The sequence below is a fragment of the Rhopalosiphum padi genome, chromosome 2, assembly GCF_020882245.1.
Source record: "Rhopalosiphum padi isolate XX-2018 chromosome 2, ASM2088224v1, whole genome shotgun sequence".
Lineage (NCBI taxonomy): Eukaryota > Metazoa > Arthropoda > Insecta > Hemiptera > Aphididae > Rhopalosiphum > Rhopalosiphum padi.
Window position 1 is genome coordinate 68,119,433 of NC_083598.1, and position 17,790 is coordinate 68,137,222.

General features: G+C 25.5%; 1 protein-coding gene across 1 annotated transcript in view; it reads left to right on the forward strand.

Annotated features, from left to right (window-relative positions):
• Nucleotides 1-204: 204 nt before the first annotated feature.
• Nucleotides 205-17,790, forward strand: part of LOC132921611 (carbonic anhydrase 2-like) — a 28,404-nt gene continuing 10,818 nt past the window's right edge. The window contains exons 1-2 of the mRNA XM_060984734.1: nt 205-566; nt 17,520-17,588. Of these exons, the coding sequence (XP_060840717.1) occupies nt 530-566; nt 17,520-17,588 (106 nt within the window). The 5' untranslated portion in view covers nt 205-529. The remainder of the gene's footprint in view (nt 567-17,519; nt 17,589-17,790) is intronic.

Sequence of the window (17,790 nt, forward strand, 5' to 3'; positions counted from 1 at the left end):
CTTGTAATATATATTTATGTATTATGTGTATTGTATACTGTATAGTGAATAATAATTATTAATTATACTTATAATTTATTATTATTGCAATAACGGAGTACGGAGCGCGCGCGCGCGCGCGCTACCGACTCTAACGACGACCGCCAGGGGGCGCATGCACGCGAAGACTTGCTCCAGTGCAACGACACGAGTTGGGTTCCCCGGCTCCCGGACTACTTCACACTTAAACAGACAATTGGTGTCTGCACTCTGCGCTAGTTGCAGTACGTTTGTACCGCGTGGTCCGCCTAGTCGTATCCGTCACATATATTACACGAAATAATATAATACCCATTGTATTATATTTATACAGAAATACACAGTTATAATATTATTATCATTACACGTCGTCATCAAGTCGCGGTAAGAAATCAAACGGAACCGGAATTTAGAAAACGACTGCACCGCATTGTAACAACACTATTGTTGTCGTTTAATCTCCCGAGTCCGATCATCGTAGTCATCGGCCAGCAACAAGAAAATTATTATAATGCTCTTCAAAATCGCTGCAGTGCTTTGGACCGCCGGTAAGTGAAATGCATCGTTTACGTTATGATATTAAAGTATATTATAGTAGCATAATAATTTCGAAACGGAGACACGACGTGTCTACCGATTGTCTGCCAGTTGCGGGGTATTTAAATATAATATACGAACTATATCGTTACGGGATCGTAAAGTTATAATGGTAACGATTAATCAGTAATGACTAATAAATCCGAACGCACCAACAGTCTATTCACCTCAACCCTTTGACGTCCCATCGTAAAAACGACAATATATATATATATATATATATATATATAATAATAATAATAATAATAAAATACGCGTTGCACGCCATATAGGTTGCGGTATATGTGCGCGGGGTCACCAATAAGGCGACAGATGCGGCGAGTCCCCCCCGGATCCCGCTGGAATTCCGTGCGGCGGACATGTGTGAGTGTTTTTTTTTTCTGCAAACGAATCCCGATATTATATTCTGGTATGGGAGTAATGACAAACCGCAAAATATAATAATGTCGGCCAACTATTAAATATTGTATGGTCGGTATACGGTCACAGGTTCCAAGAAAATAACTCCGGTTTTGGTTTTATTATTTTTTTATTTACGTCACGTTTGATAACAATGATATACATACAATCGTGTATTTTCGTCCCTCTATAATAATATTATAGCTAATGCACGCCGTTTCGTAAAAGCATACCGCTTAGTTATATATAGTATAGATAGCCAGATAGGTATCTAAGTACCTGACTACTTACCTACATAGTACACCAAAAATATATCGAAATGTTACGCACGATAATATCGTTTTAACTTATAATATCGTCACGTCACGGATCTTGTAACAGACCGTTGTCGTAAATAATTACGTTACTCTAATTATTTTTGTTCCCGTATCGCGATGTGTATTATAATATTATACGCGTGTATAATTGTATATTATAAGATATTATTTTGACCTTTGAGGTATACATACATTTAAAAAGAAAATTTATTTTTTATGTCATATAAAATATTTTATTAAATTTTGAAAATAATAGTTACGGGTATTACTAATTAAGTTCGTTTATCTAAAATATATTTATTTTAATTTTTAACGTTAAATATCACAATATGTATATAGATAGATATAGTACTTTTAGATTGAAAGTTTTATTTATAATTATTTTTTTTAATTTAAAAAATACACCAAAAAACAGACAAATCGCATTGTGTTAAGAGGTGTATTATTTATAATAACTTGTAAAATAAATAACAATTTTATCTATAAAGTAACCATAATTAATCTTGTTTTCTAAGTTAATTAAGTTCCGTGTTAAATATATACATAATAACAATAAATATTCAAAACATTAACTTTAATGTATTAGTCTCTATTTAGTGCCGACTATCAAATAATTAATATTTTGGCAAATTAGTAATAATGATTAATTATGATATACTGTTTTACGCACATTACACGATATAACGTGTGATGGTTAATCATGTATTATAATATGCATAACATGTTTTAATTGCTTTAAAAATTTTAAAAATTTGGCGCTATGACATTTTATTTTAGCCGCCGACCACATGTGCAGCTACTTATACAATAGACGCGCGTATTTTATACGCTGTCGGCGGTTTTAGTAATATATTAATGTATTAATAATGATGCATTCGTTAGTTTATAAAGTTTTATAAATCAATTACTTGTAATCCATTTATTTCGAATTCGAAATTTTAATTTTAAAACTGAATAGGGGTTGCCATTTTTCAATTTGTAAACTAAATGTGCACAAACGAGGTTAAAGCCTTAAATAGAACTAAAAAAACTAGGTCAAAACTTAAAAATATGATAAGTACACAACTTTAATTGATATCCAAAAATATTTGATCCTAATATTTGAATCCTCTGTAATTTGTTAAGTAATCTTAATACATTTGTACTTTTCACAAAATAAATAAATCATTTAATTTTTGTCGTAGTATCGTATACTCTGATCATTATCTACTTATTAATAAATACGTAAACTTCAATATAAATTGATAATTAATATCTATATTACTATATTATAAAGTATAGTTACATTTAAAATAAATACAAAAATTCTAATATAATTGCTTTAAGTTTTTGTTGTGTTTGAGTTGACCATTTAATTGGTATATTTTAACCATAATATTATTATTTCTTGTTATTTTTATTTTAAACAACAAACATCGATAAAATCTAAATATTTAGTTTTTCACCTGGTATATTTCCATCTAAAAAAAAAACAATAAGTATAAATACTGACGATGAAATCTATTATTAAATACAAGGTAGATATAAAATCGTTATTCAGACCCCCCGGCGATGTATACATATGGTTCTTAAATATTATGGTGCTGTAAAATCTTTCGTAAATGGGATAGCTCAATCGCTATAATAATACATACATCGAAATATATGTGTTTACACAAAAAAAATTAATTTAAATAAATTGACGCTAAACCTTAACCCAGTAACAGTGAATGCATCGTTACTACTCATTAAATTTTCAAATTTTGTTTTGCTAAGAATATACAGCTATAAGTAAAAAGCAAATTTAAAATGACGTACAACGTAATATTTGCGATTAATACAATTTTATTTTTGTCATTACTTCAGTAATATAAAAATAAAAATATTCGTAATCAGGAAATCAAATCGTGGAAATTCGATTAACAGCTGGTAGTAAAAATCGGTTTTATGAATTCAGTTGTTTTCCGTTGCATTGTGCTCATCGTTCATGAATTTAATTTATCTATAATATAAAAATGGATTCATTTTATTCCATTTATTATACCTACGTCTTTATACTTTATTATTATTATTAATACCTACGCGTCGTACAAGTTAGTAATATATCGTGCACTGCGCCACCGCGGCGGCGGATGTTTCGCAACACGTATTCTATGTCGATAGCGTAGCTCATATTATCATTGTATAATTTTGAATGCAATCGGAGGGAAAAGGTTTAATAACAAAACACGTTTTTACTTTGTGTATTTCTATAGCGTGGCCCCGGCTCACGAATACGAAATTTGCTTCATTTCCCAAAGATCTTTCACTTGTCCGTGCACAAGAAATCGCATAGCACTAAATTATAAGTACATAATATGCGGTATTTTATGTATACATAAGTACCCATATGTCGCGGTCGTTTGCAGCCAAACAGAAACCTAGTGGTGGCGTATGTAATACACGCGATCCGTATCGTTACGATATATAATAATAATAATAATAAATAATAATTGTGTTTGTATACATAATATTACACTATATTGGCACGAGGACAACATAATATATATAAATATATATAAGTATATTATATTGTGTTCGTCCCGCACGCGCCAATTTATACACGATGTATGTGCCCGTGGTTTATTTCGTACAGTCGCTGCAAGCGCCAATGTCCCGGAATAGTCACCGGCAAATAATAATTTGCATCACAATATATAAAAATAATAATATTAATTAATGGATGTTATCCGCCGACTTAGTGGACATTGTTGTCGATGCGTATTGGTAATTTATATATTATTATTATTCACCAACTATTATTATAGGTATTATGTATTATAAAGCGGCTGTCGCGTCCCGGATATCTGAGACCGGTTAGGTTGTTTCCGGCAGGTGGTTAATATTAATATCGTATTTAATTATTATTGTTTTACAATCGTAACGTAAGAAAATATTATTATACCGAGATTTTATTACTGCGATTATTCTACTTAAGACAAAACACATCAAATATTATATAGTGGTTATATGCTCCCTGTAGACGCTATTATATTATTGGGATATATAGTGTTTTTTTTTTTTCATTTTATGTATAAAGCTACGATAGTCGATAAGGTATGCAAAATTACGAACGGCGAAGCTGCCATCGACGCGTGTAATGTTGAGGTTAACTAGTGTTTTATGAATTTTTTTCTTAATTTCTTCCGCCCGATTCTGAACTACCGCATATAATGGTTTCAAAAATGTTGATACGTGAAAGCAAAAAACGTGTTTTTTATCCTTCGCACTATTATAATATAATTTATGCAATATAATCGATAACTATTTTTCATTTTTATAGCCACGGAAACAATAATTTATATTAATATCAATTGTTTAATACTTAATACAATTTGCATGTTACACATGTTAATGCATTTGTAGTCAGACGTTTATTTGAATTAAATATAAATCTGAATACTAAAATCTGTAAATAAAAATGTATAACTTACGTAGGTACTTATTTATTTAAATTGATCATCATAATCTTGCAGTTTAAAAATAAATAAATCAATGATTTAAAAAAAACGCTTGCCAAGTCAGAGATCGGCATATAAACTTTCTTGATTTTCAATTTTTAGAAATTTAATTATCGTATGCAATATGTGTGTATAATGTATTTTATAATCATTTTCATTTAGTGAGATAGATCTCTGAAACCGGAGAGCGGATTTTGTTGTTTGGGGTCTTGTCAGGAGAAGTACAGTGAAGATTTTCAGAACTTTATCTTTTATAGTTAATTCACTACAGAGCTTTAGAAAAAATTAAAACACATTTTATTATTTTAATGGGCGTTTTTTATATTTTTCAGCTTTATAGTATTGTAGGAAATTAACGATTGAAGTTAAAGTTCTAAAAATCTTCATAGCACTTCTCCTAGTCAATGTGAATCTAACAAGACCCCAAATAACGAAATCCGTACTCCAGTTTCGGTAATCTACCACGCTTAATAAAAATCTAGCAAAAAATAATTATTTTTTAACTGTGAAAAATTAAATAATTTTCTTGGAAAATTTTTAATCTCGCCTTTTGTATCTACTTGATAATCCCTTTTTAATGAGCTATCGACCAACTTTTTAGCTATAATAGTTTTGGAGAAAAGTTAAAAACTATAAATTTTGGGACTGTTTACGCCGACGTTTTTGTTGATTCAAATCGTTATACCGATTGGATGTGATATCGGATCTCTCTCATTAATATTTTATGTTAAAGCTAGCTTAATTATCCACCTACTCTTTACAACTGAGTTACATTTTTATCATTTTCCTATTTAACAAAAATTCTTGAAGTTTTAAAAATTCAGACTTTTTTCATTTCAATTATCATATACTTACTTGATTAAAAATAAAGAAAGTAAAAAACATTTATACCACGTGAGACTAAGAGGAAATTCTTTTCACATGGTCGTCATCATGAATTCAACTTCAATACATACATTTAATTTTTATAGAATAATGTTTTGCTTATTTAAAACAATAAACGCATTATCCAGGTGCCATAGTTAATAAAAAGTTCAACTGTAGGTACTCGAAAAGTATAAAAAAAAAAATCATTATTATCGATCTATCGAATTGCCAATTACCTTAATCAATGTTCAAAGAGTAAGTTTATGATTAATATGTAATACGCAAATAAATACCCAATAAATGCATGTAATTAATTTTATCATTACGAATTTAAACTAAATCACAATTAAATAAACAGCAATGTTATATATGTATACTGGTATACTTAATATTTATATGTTATACTTGGGAATTTAAATTAATAAAACGTTGCTATTACTTGCATAATATAAATACTTATATAACATACAAACATTATGATTTTAAATAATATAATAAAATATGTGTATATCATCACTCATAATTCTATCATAATAATACGAGTATAATATATATTCAATGAGAATAAGTTTAAAAATTATACTTGGGAAATTAATTATGAAAATGAATGGTATATCATGTATTAATACTATAGATTATCCAATATTAGTTTAAATTATTATGTACCTATTACTTAATACAATACCTTACAATATCATTAAAAAACTGAAACTTTTTAATTTTATCTAATACGAACAATTAGTTATTATTAATTTTAATTGTGTTATTATTTTATGGTAATACAAATATGGCGTTTTAAATTTATTATGAGCATTATATATTTATACTTAACAAATAACCTCACGATAAAATTTTAAAACAATGATATTTTACTAGAATTTCAATTTATGTAATTGTATTTTATTATTTAAATACAATTAAAAACAACAATTGCATCTTTTTTTATTTTACCGGTGTTAAATTAATGCTTGTCTTAAATAACGAGAAAAAATAAGTCGCATGTGTTAATGCTTAATGTTATAAAGTGTCGCTTACATTTCTCTTTACATAGTCTATACATTCTGCTGAATGGCAAGTTTCCATTAAATGTTGCCAATGTTTTAGGCTTTTTATACTCTAAAAAAATATAACACAGCAGCGCCTTAAATAACGTTCACTTATTGTTTTTTTTTATTCCTTCCCGCTAAGTTTAAGAAGTTGTACTTATATTATTTGTATCCATTAAAATGCAATATTTATTTGTGTCAGTTGTAAAAACATGTAGGTACTTTATCAGCACCTGACATGTATTCGTATTGCCTATATCTTGCGCCTGCCTTCTTAAATCAAATTTAAATAAATATTTATTATGAGTTATGAGTATTATGACCAAGACTGTTTAATATAAATTAATGACATTTACATGTTTTTGGTGATTTTTTTAAATTAAAAATTTAGTTTAGTTATAATTTGTTGTATATTAGTGTATTTACATATCACCATAGACGGACATTTGATTGAATTTTTAGAGGAGCTATAATAATTCAATGTAAAGTGATCCCCACCCCCTTTCAATACACAAGTATAACATATTACTTTCGATTTTTGGGGGCTATGCCCCCTCCCCCCAATGTCCGTCTACGTATTTAAAAAATATCAGCATCATAATATGTGACTATATTTACATCAAAATATATTCTTGTATATTATATAGAATGATTCAGCGAGCATATTAACCCCTATTTTTTAATTTTATAATTTATTTATTTAAATTCTGATTTTTGGAATTTTTAAGTATATGTAATGACCTTATTTTTAATTTAATATTGAATACATTTAAACTATTTAAAGAGTTCTAGAGCTACACTAATTCATTTTTTCTTTCAATATCACTCTTTTTTCGATAAATTTCTCGTAATAAGCAAATTTTGTTTTTGAAAATGTTGATGTATATAAATTTGAACAAATAATTTTTAAGTTATTTAACTTTGTGTACTTAGGATAATAGGTATGGAAGATATAAGTGCTAAATTATTTTAAAATTATAATAATTAATATTAAAAATATGTCAATGTAAAATTTGTTTTCTATTTCCGACTCGCGCGCAACATAGCAAATTTGCATTCCGATGAATTAAATTTGAATTGTTAGCTTTAATAGATATTAAAAGAAAATTAATCTATCATTAAACTTACAGCTTAAAACATTATGTGTATTAGTACGTTCGATTTTTACAATATTTCAATTTTAAAGCGAGTTTTGACTATTTAAGCATTTTTTGATAGTGATATTTTTCATTCTACTATATCTTGCCTAAAATTGAAATATCGTAAAAAAGCCAACGTACAAACACAACTTTTAACTTTGAGTTTGATAATTGGTTAATTCACTATTCACTGTAATACATAGCTCACAACTCAAGGTTGGTTCTACTGAACGTAAACTCGCTATGATGTTGTTGGGTCAGAGAGATAACAAATAGGTATAGTGCACTATCATTATTTTTATCAGTTGATATAAATTCACACAATAAATAAAGATTCAATATTAAATATATTTATATTTTGTTAAATAATCTTATGAGTAATGATTATTATCATTGGTATAAACATTTTAATAAACTCAAAAACTATTCGCTCAAATTTTGATTTAAATACACAACATTTTCCGAAAATTCAGCTAGTTAACAATTTACAGTAGGTAATGTTGTTACTTGTATTGGTTATAATTTGAAAAAATAAGTTTGTACCAGGACACTTCTTAAATGGTGTAAAAATCTAAATAATTAATAATACAATCTTGAAGTATAAGTACTTGAAAAATTTAAAATTTAGAATTTAAATTAATTAATTACTAAAGAATAAATGTGGTGTTAGTATGTTTGGCGAATTAAAATGTATATATAATAGGTTTATAAATATTTTTTTATTTGATCTATAGTGATTAGTTTCTGGTCTATGAACATTGATTATAATATTGTATCTAATACTTTTTAATTTTTATTTCCGAAGACAAATTGGTTCTATATAATGTTGTCAATCCCGCTTATCGGGTATAAAAATACGTACCGATAAAAATATTATGAATTGCTTTTGAATGTGACCTTTGACACTAACAATACTTGTAAATTGAAATAGTATAATTGTATAAATAAAAAAAACAAATATAATCTCGATCAAGGTTTATTTGAATTACTATTTTTAATTTTATTTAAAAACTAATTTTGCATATTTTTGTATTTTTAGAATTTTTAAGTGTGTCTTGAATATTCAGTTTCTAAAAAGAAAAAAAAATATTGCCAATATTAATGCATAATAGTGCATGGATATTTGGCAGTTTTAATGTTTTAGTGAATTGTATGTAGGTACAGCTCTATATAGCTGATAATGACATTGAGTAACTTGGATTGACAATTTAACAATTTATTTTTTTGCACGACATACTATATGATTTCAATCAAATCATAAACTAATTACATAATATATTTTAATATATCTATATGTTATGAACAAATTATTATGATAACTATCTCATTATACGTGTTTGTTACCTATATTATAATTGTTGATGATTTTTTTTTGTTTTTATACGAAAAAAAAAATATTTTTTATTTTTATCACAAAGATAGTTGGCCATTCATTTCTAAATGACGCTTACCCTAAATGTTTATAGAAATTTTTACAATTTTACGAATAATTCAATAAAATTGATATATTAAAGATTTTATTAATATTTAGTATTTACTGGGTCAATGAATTAAAAAATAGTAAATTATATTTATTTGTTATTTTATTGTCAAATTATTGCATATTATATACTCTGCAAGAAATATTTTAAACTATTTAACATGTTGTAACAAGTGATTAGGGAATAGGTATAAACATTGTTAACATCAACTCAAAAATATTTTTCAAAATGTTGACATTGACAAAAATAAAAGAATAATGAATGATGATTAATGATTATGTAAATATCGTTTTTATTGACACAATGCATAATAATATAAATTGCAATGAATACATGCTGTGGCCTTAATGACAAGTTAGGTGAAATCTGAAAATAATATGTTCATATAATACCATACTGTTATAATTAAATTAATATTAAATACTAAAAGTATTTTAATTTAAATAAAACGTGTTTTCAAAGATTTATGATCCGTATACACAATAAGAAACATAGATATTTACACAGACATACAGTAAATAGATTTATATACATAATTAGTGTTTACCTACTATAAAAATATTTGCTTTGCATTTAAAAAATAATAATAAAAATTTCAACTTTATTTCAAAAATTATTTAGTAGATAGGTATACTTAATGTGTCATATTTTGTTGATAATAAATTATAATAATAACTAAGAATAAATAATATACCTATTTGATAAGAAATTATATATATTTTATAAGTTTAATAAATAAATAACTATTCAATAATTAGGTAACTATTATTATTATTTTTAAGTTTAAACTCTAACATCAAGGTTATGAACTGGACAATATATATTTGATAATTTACATATTATATTTTTATTTACATAATTTTATATTTATTGTACTATGTATTAATAATGTATATTAAATTTATAAAATTATATTCTGTAATTAATCAGTTTCTACCATGGAATATGGATTGTTTGTCATTACCAAAAATAAGTACATTAATAAAACTATAAGTAAAAGTTAAAAAAATTTGCATACATCAATTATTAAATTTATTAGTTACTTTTAATAAAATGTAAAATGTAATTTAAATTTAAGAATCATTTATTCGGAATAAAAAATATTATTTTAATATAATAATAAATAATTCTCATTAGTGAAATACAAATTTTTAGTAATTCAATAAAATAATGTTTAATCTTATATTTCTCTTATAACTCTATTGTAATAAAAATGTTTAGATACGTGTTCATGATTGTTGTACATTTTAAGAGAACCTACCTTTAAAGGAATTAGGCATTAAAAATTTTTTTCAAAACTGTTAGATTAAATTCTAAATAGTTATGGTTTAAAAATTATATGTAATTGTTACCTATTTGCAATTACGACTTACAAGACGTGTTAGTGTGTTAATCCTATAATATAAATTCCACAACAATAGTACCTATATCAATTATCAACTACAGATAAAAAAATAATAATTTTGTAATTTTTAATAACATAGTTTTTAAAAATCGTATTTAATATAATATACTGTTAAAGCCGTAATCTTAGCAATAACTTAAAACTTAGATAAACAATCTAACACTGCAGTAGAACATCAAGAACTAATTAATACAATGCTAAGTTTTGGAGTAAGCAGAGAAAGTCAAATAGTTTTATAATTTCTATAGCTTTTTAAACAATAAGAAACAAATAGGTAGTTTCAATAAAAAAAATATTCTGCAATTAAAAAATTCGTTATTAAAGTGTACCGCAAGGAAATGCATTTTATGTTGTGTGGTAAATTGATGACTATGTAATAATAATGATATAAGTAGTCTTTGTACTATTTATATCAATGGTATTAAAATCTGTCGCACTATTTGGTACTTTTGATTTCCACGTTGATAGTTACCTAATTCTTAAATATTAAATGTTAATATTTTCGTTTAATTAACTTAAGAGTTTTAAATATCTGCAATAATGTTGCTTTTTCCACTTAACAAAATTGTAAAAGTTCCGCGATTTTATTCATAATTAAATCATAATAAACATATCTATAAGCAATATTATAGACCTTATTGATGAATGATGTAATGATATAATAACATACCAGCCTTAAGAAGTAAGAATTCAAATCAGATCAAACATTGAGGGCGGTCACCACTTGTATAAGTAACTGACTAAATGACCGATACACTAATAATATATACCAATAATTATTATTTATTAAAAAAAAATAAACATCATTGTGATTTGTGATGGTCACTTTCGAGAGTACTTTATCTCAGTAATTTTAGTGATACAGGCATGGCTGGTCTATGAGTATAACTAATAACTATATATAGTCTATAATTATAAACTATAATATGAAATAAATAATAATTATTATTTGCATTAACTTTGATAATACTATATTTACAAAATGCATTATTTTCATAAGAAACTGTTCATAATTATTTCAATTAAATATATTGTCTACTTATTTTATTTTTTATTAAGGTTCAATATTTATTCTAAATAATATTATACATAATATTCTAATAATTTTCAATTATTTAAATCAAAATCTAAAGTTAATATATAATTTAATTTATAAATTAAAAATAATAATGAAATAAATCATTCGTAGCGTTGTTTTCTAGATAAATTTCCAAATTTTTTTAAAATTGTGATTCAAATAACTATAGTTAGCATTTTATTGTTCACAATTATATCAATACATTGTATAAAAATAGGAACAATAAAAAAAAATTTTAAAACTTAAAATGTATACCGTTTAAATTATTTTTTGGGATAATAGTGCTTCGAAGGTTTATGTAGTTAATTGGTCGGAATAATTTAACATAGAAATATGGCACTTTAGGTAGGGATTTTTTTTCGATTTATGTTACATACTTTTAAAAAAAAATCTTAATAATATTTAGGTAATTGTTGTAGTTATTAAAATATGCATGCTTTTAAAACTTTCTCAATTCAATTAAATATCCCATTTGCTTGTGTAATATAATAATAATATGAACAGATCCTATTTACCTCAATTATTTTCCATTTTCATATTCAAGTATTATATATAATCAAGAGACTTCCAGTTTTTGCAAAACAAATATTTTCATGACACGTGAGTCGTGAATTTTAAAATAAATTAGTTTTCACGCACTGATTAGTTAAATTATAAACTATTGACTGTTCAATCTTCATTATAACCAGTCTCACTACACACACCCAAATTCCAAGGTAAATTAGAAAATACTTGAGGATTAAATTGTTGTATTTGTATAAACAAAATTATATGCAAAATCCTTAATTGCGAAGAACATGCCTTAAAGGAGACAAAAGAGAACTTACCAGTTCTAAAAAGTTTATTATAAGAAAAATTATACCCCTCTCTTAAGCAATTATCGAGTCTAATGCAGGATAAAAGGAGATTGTGCTGCTGGCTGCTGTCATACACTATACTCTATTCCGTAACCATAAAAACTGGAACACGCTTACCCAGTATGGTTATATTAACGCCTAAACTATACAATTAAATAGTTTTATGATGTACATTTTGGCACGTTATACATTTCAGAATTATTTTCTTTGTTATTTCGAGAAAATATCACACTGCATAATATACGCTTGACGATTGGACTTCCATTGTGACGCTGTTAAATATTTTCAATCACAATGAGTTAGATTTTCATCTCACAATAAACCCATTCGAATGTGTATTAGAGTATAGGACATGTGGATATCAAAGACCGACTCACGTTCTGCTATAATATCAGTTATACGATGATACGCAACTGTACTGTGCAGTGCGTGTGTTCGTACATTCTATATACGCTATTTGGTGTGCGATGACCTCTAATTTTTATTGCAATTAATTGAAAATATTCTTGATGGCGAGGCCTTGTGCTTCTATTTGATGCCATATTTTTACATATAAATTTGATGTTTATCTCGAAAAATTATATGATACCAATCTATAGAGTGGCTTCCGTGTATAATGTATATTATATGTGTATTATAAATAGAAAAATAATAATGTACCATTTATTTTATGAAATATTATTATTGTATACTTATTGCAACTCAATATAAATGGAATTTTAAAAAAAACATATTAAATACTAGATTTTATACTAATTTAAAAATGTTATATAAATTCCTATAGGTACCTATATTAATTTTAAATACTGTATTAAGTTGTACTCAGTACAAACTACCAATGTACCTGCGATATTTTGTATATATATTATTTTATTTCTCACGTTTAATATCTATTGTAAATCAAATTTAAGTATTTAAATATGTATAAAATAAATTATTTTTCTTAAGTCCCTAGGGTTGAGTAATGTAGGTATAACTTATAATATATCCAGCTATAACTTATTAGTTATTGTAATTAAAGTTAATTACTTTTAAATTCAGTAAAATTATTTTTATAATTATTAATTATTATCCATCTCATTATTGACTCTAGAGGTACTTGAGTGATAAGAACTGTGTATTTTAATCCCTACATATAAAATATATTTGCTAAACTTTCAACATAATATGTTATTATTAAATAATAATATTATTATTTTAATTATTTTATTGTATAATTTATTTTAATTATCATTCCCTTAAATAAAAATGTAAAAATGTTAGCACCTGAATTAAAGATCAAATATTAAAATATGAAGAAGTAGTATGTATTTTTACGTTAAAAAATAAACTTAATAAATAATTTATTTTTAAAACGAGTAAAGTAAATAACCGTTCTGTTGTACAGTAGGTTGTGTCGAATGTACCTCGTTATTGAGTAAGTCACTGTAATGACTAATGAATGTGTTAAAATTTAAATCAAAGATAAATCATCGAATACGAAAAATGATTCTAAATGAAGATGGTTAGTAGTCTATCAGTTAGTGGCGTATTTTATTAGGGAGATATACTCGTATCTCCCTCTGACCCCCTTATGTTTATAAAGTTATAGTTGCATTTTTGCTATTTATCATTTAATTTTATTCTATTATTAAAAAAAAACAGCATAATCAAGTCAAGAATTATACATTTAATATATATTTATTTGATTTTTTGTAACCTATTTTTAATTGTATTAATTTGTATTTTCTCTTCAATGTCTCGTGTTTATTTTTTGTATTTTGTACTCTTGCTTTTCGATACGAGGTTATATCTCAGTGCTGTGTATAAATTTAATTGTACATTTTAAAATAGCTATAGAATAAATAATAAATAATAAAAATAATAATAATTAGTATAAGTAATAAAATGCTGGGGTGTTTGGGCATCGACAATTTTAATTATATCTTCCCCTTTGAAATAATTTTAATAAAGATACTACAGCTATAAATATGCTTAACTATTTTTTTTCAGTAAGTATTTTTTATAATTTATTTATATTTCAATTATAGTAATTGACTTTTATATTAATAATTCGGTAGGTTGAATTAAGGAACTTTCTATTAAAATATGTTCAAGTGACATATGTTGATAGTGCAACAAAAAAAAAAAAATCGATATTTAGATATAAAAATTAAAATAAACCAAAATTTCAAATTATAAATCGAAATATAGTTGAAAATTTTGGAAATTGTACCATATATAAAATATACTTATATATAAATATTAGGTAAAAAAATGTCTACTGTATATTTTAAATTAAAACAAAACAAAAATATTAATTTTGTCAAAAACATTTCGAAAATTTATTTTGTTTTTCCGAGAATTTTGAAAATTACTATACATTTTTAATTTTTACCTCCCAATAGGTATTATATATTAGGTACTATACTATAACTAGATACAATTTTTTATCATAAACCACCCTCAACGTGAACATATATTTTTGTGAAATGTATACATTCATTGCACCGCTCAGATATTAAAATTGAAACTTTTATTTACATATTAATAATTAGAAAAAAAAGATTATCCGTAGTATCAATTACCCGGAAGTATATCACCTACCTAGCTATTACTCCCTCCCGTGTGTATTTAGTTGGTGGTTCATTAAATGGATCATTAAATCGTTTATTAGTGTATAATTAGTGTCAATGACAATAATATTTTATTGAACATGCACCTCCAGCTGGTTTAACAGTTAGTTAATACATAACAATTAAATTAGCAGTTATGATACCTACCTAGGTAATAACTAAGTATTTAACCCGTTAAAAATTGGTTCCGGAACAAAATATAATATATATAATATACATTCGATATACTTTAAATTTTTTGGGGAAGTTTTATTTAAGGAAATTAGGTATAAATTAAATACATTTGATATGCAGGTCTATTATTATTTTATAATAAATAAATGAGTCTCGGTAGCCGGTATTATTGGTTTTGTTTAAATTTTAAATATTTACCTAAAAGTTAGAAATACCTATAATTGTCAATATTTAAGTTTTTTTTATTATTGACCATTAATGTTAATTAGTTGTATTAATACCATATTAACCTTATATTAAAAATGTGTAATTTATCATGGTACAAAATTAATTATAAAGATAAAATATGCATTTGTTTTAAATTGTATTTAAAATTTCACTTCTATAATGATTTACGTTTTATTATGGAATACGTCATCAGTCATCAAAAATGTAATCGTGTATCAGACTAGGTATATAAAATATACCTGATATAAAATCATTTATAATGTCAAAAAAGTTGGTATCTATATTCTATATTCACTTTATAGTTAAGAGATGGTGTGTCAAATCACACACTGACATTTCGGCAATCGTAAATCGCAATTTTATCATTTTTTTTTAATTTGTAATAAAATGTAAAAGTTATAAATACTTATGGTCCAGCAACTCTTGTTGATTATCCTAACAACTTCCTGTAGAGTTCTGACATTAATGTCATTGATTTTATACAGGTCGTAAAAACGCATGTGTACACTAACAACGTCGCAAGAGTTTGTCTCCGTAAAATAATACATTATATACCATTATATATAGTAAATACCTATCCTTTAACTATCAATCATTGTTGTTTTCTTGATCTAAGATTGCGACATAGTTGCCCTTGGGCCTTGGCTAACTTCATTGTCCCACTAACTCACTGTACATGACTTTACACGTTTTTTCATTCAAATTCAACCCCGCGATGTTTGCCTATCATATGTGCGTGTGTATAATACACACATATTGCGATCGATCAATAAAGAAAATAACAGCTATGTCATTTAAAAAGCGACACAGGGTCATTTTGAAAAATCAAAATTACTCGCTCAGACTATAATATTTTTATTGCGTGTTTTTATTCTTTGTCGCTTCTAATGTCATCTATATATGCAATAAACATATAAATCTGATTTATACTAACGAGCACAATGCGAAAAAGTATGTACTAATACATATATAATATAATATTCACGACGACCACTCATCAACATATCATATCATATCATCATCAAACGCCACTAACAAATATTACTATTATAAATTATTAAATTGGTTCTGTATAATTTAAAGTTCAACACTCCCGTGCGCTAAATAATTATATATTTATATCTATCTTCTTAGAAGTGTTGTTTGCAAATTTAGTTATTTACCAACTTCTAAACGTACTTTTATGAAAAATTTCATTTTTCATATTTTTTGAAAGTGATTATCGACTTAATTTCACTTACGTCAATTAAACATGTTTTTATGTAATAGTAGGTACTTATAATATCATGTATAATAATAAAAATATATTTTTGAAAGTATTTAATATTGAGATATATACTTTAATTACATTTTAACGGGAGTTTTAAAATTATAGGATAATATGTCTAACCGTTGAATGAACACTAAAAAACATTATAATGATTCCTTTAATTAATACAAGTTTTAAATAATGTGAAAGTCATATCGAAATAATATAAAGGTAGGTCGTGTCGTACGCATTATTTGTAGGTAAATAGGTATATTTTAATTTTTCAATTGAAGGTACGTGTGTAAAACATACGTATTAATCATTAAGACACGTACACGATTATTTATATTTTATAACTTGAAATGTTGAAATAAATTCTAGTAGAAACTGAATTAATAGTCTTCTAAAATGTGTTTACCTATTTGATTACATATATTATATGAATATTACCCACTTGTATTTAAATGTTATTGTTATTTTACGCTAGTATAGTTTTGCCAGAAAAAAATTATTACTTAAATCCGCTATAAATACGTATTGTTAAAATTTATATCAACTTTTTTATTACAGGTCTAACATACGGATTACCAAGCCCTGGAGAAAGCGAACAATCATTTGGTTACGATTCTGGAGAGCTCGGTAAGAATGAAAACTCATAACATTATTCATAATTTATAGTTCAAATTCCAAGTTTTAAAACTCTCAGGTCAAGGTAAAAATTTTTAACGAATAAGTACTTACTACTATTTAGTCTTTGATATCAATATAATTAAATTATAAACTAATAAAATCCATATAAATTTTATAATTATCATTTATTACAGGCATTATAGCATTGTTT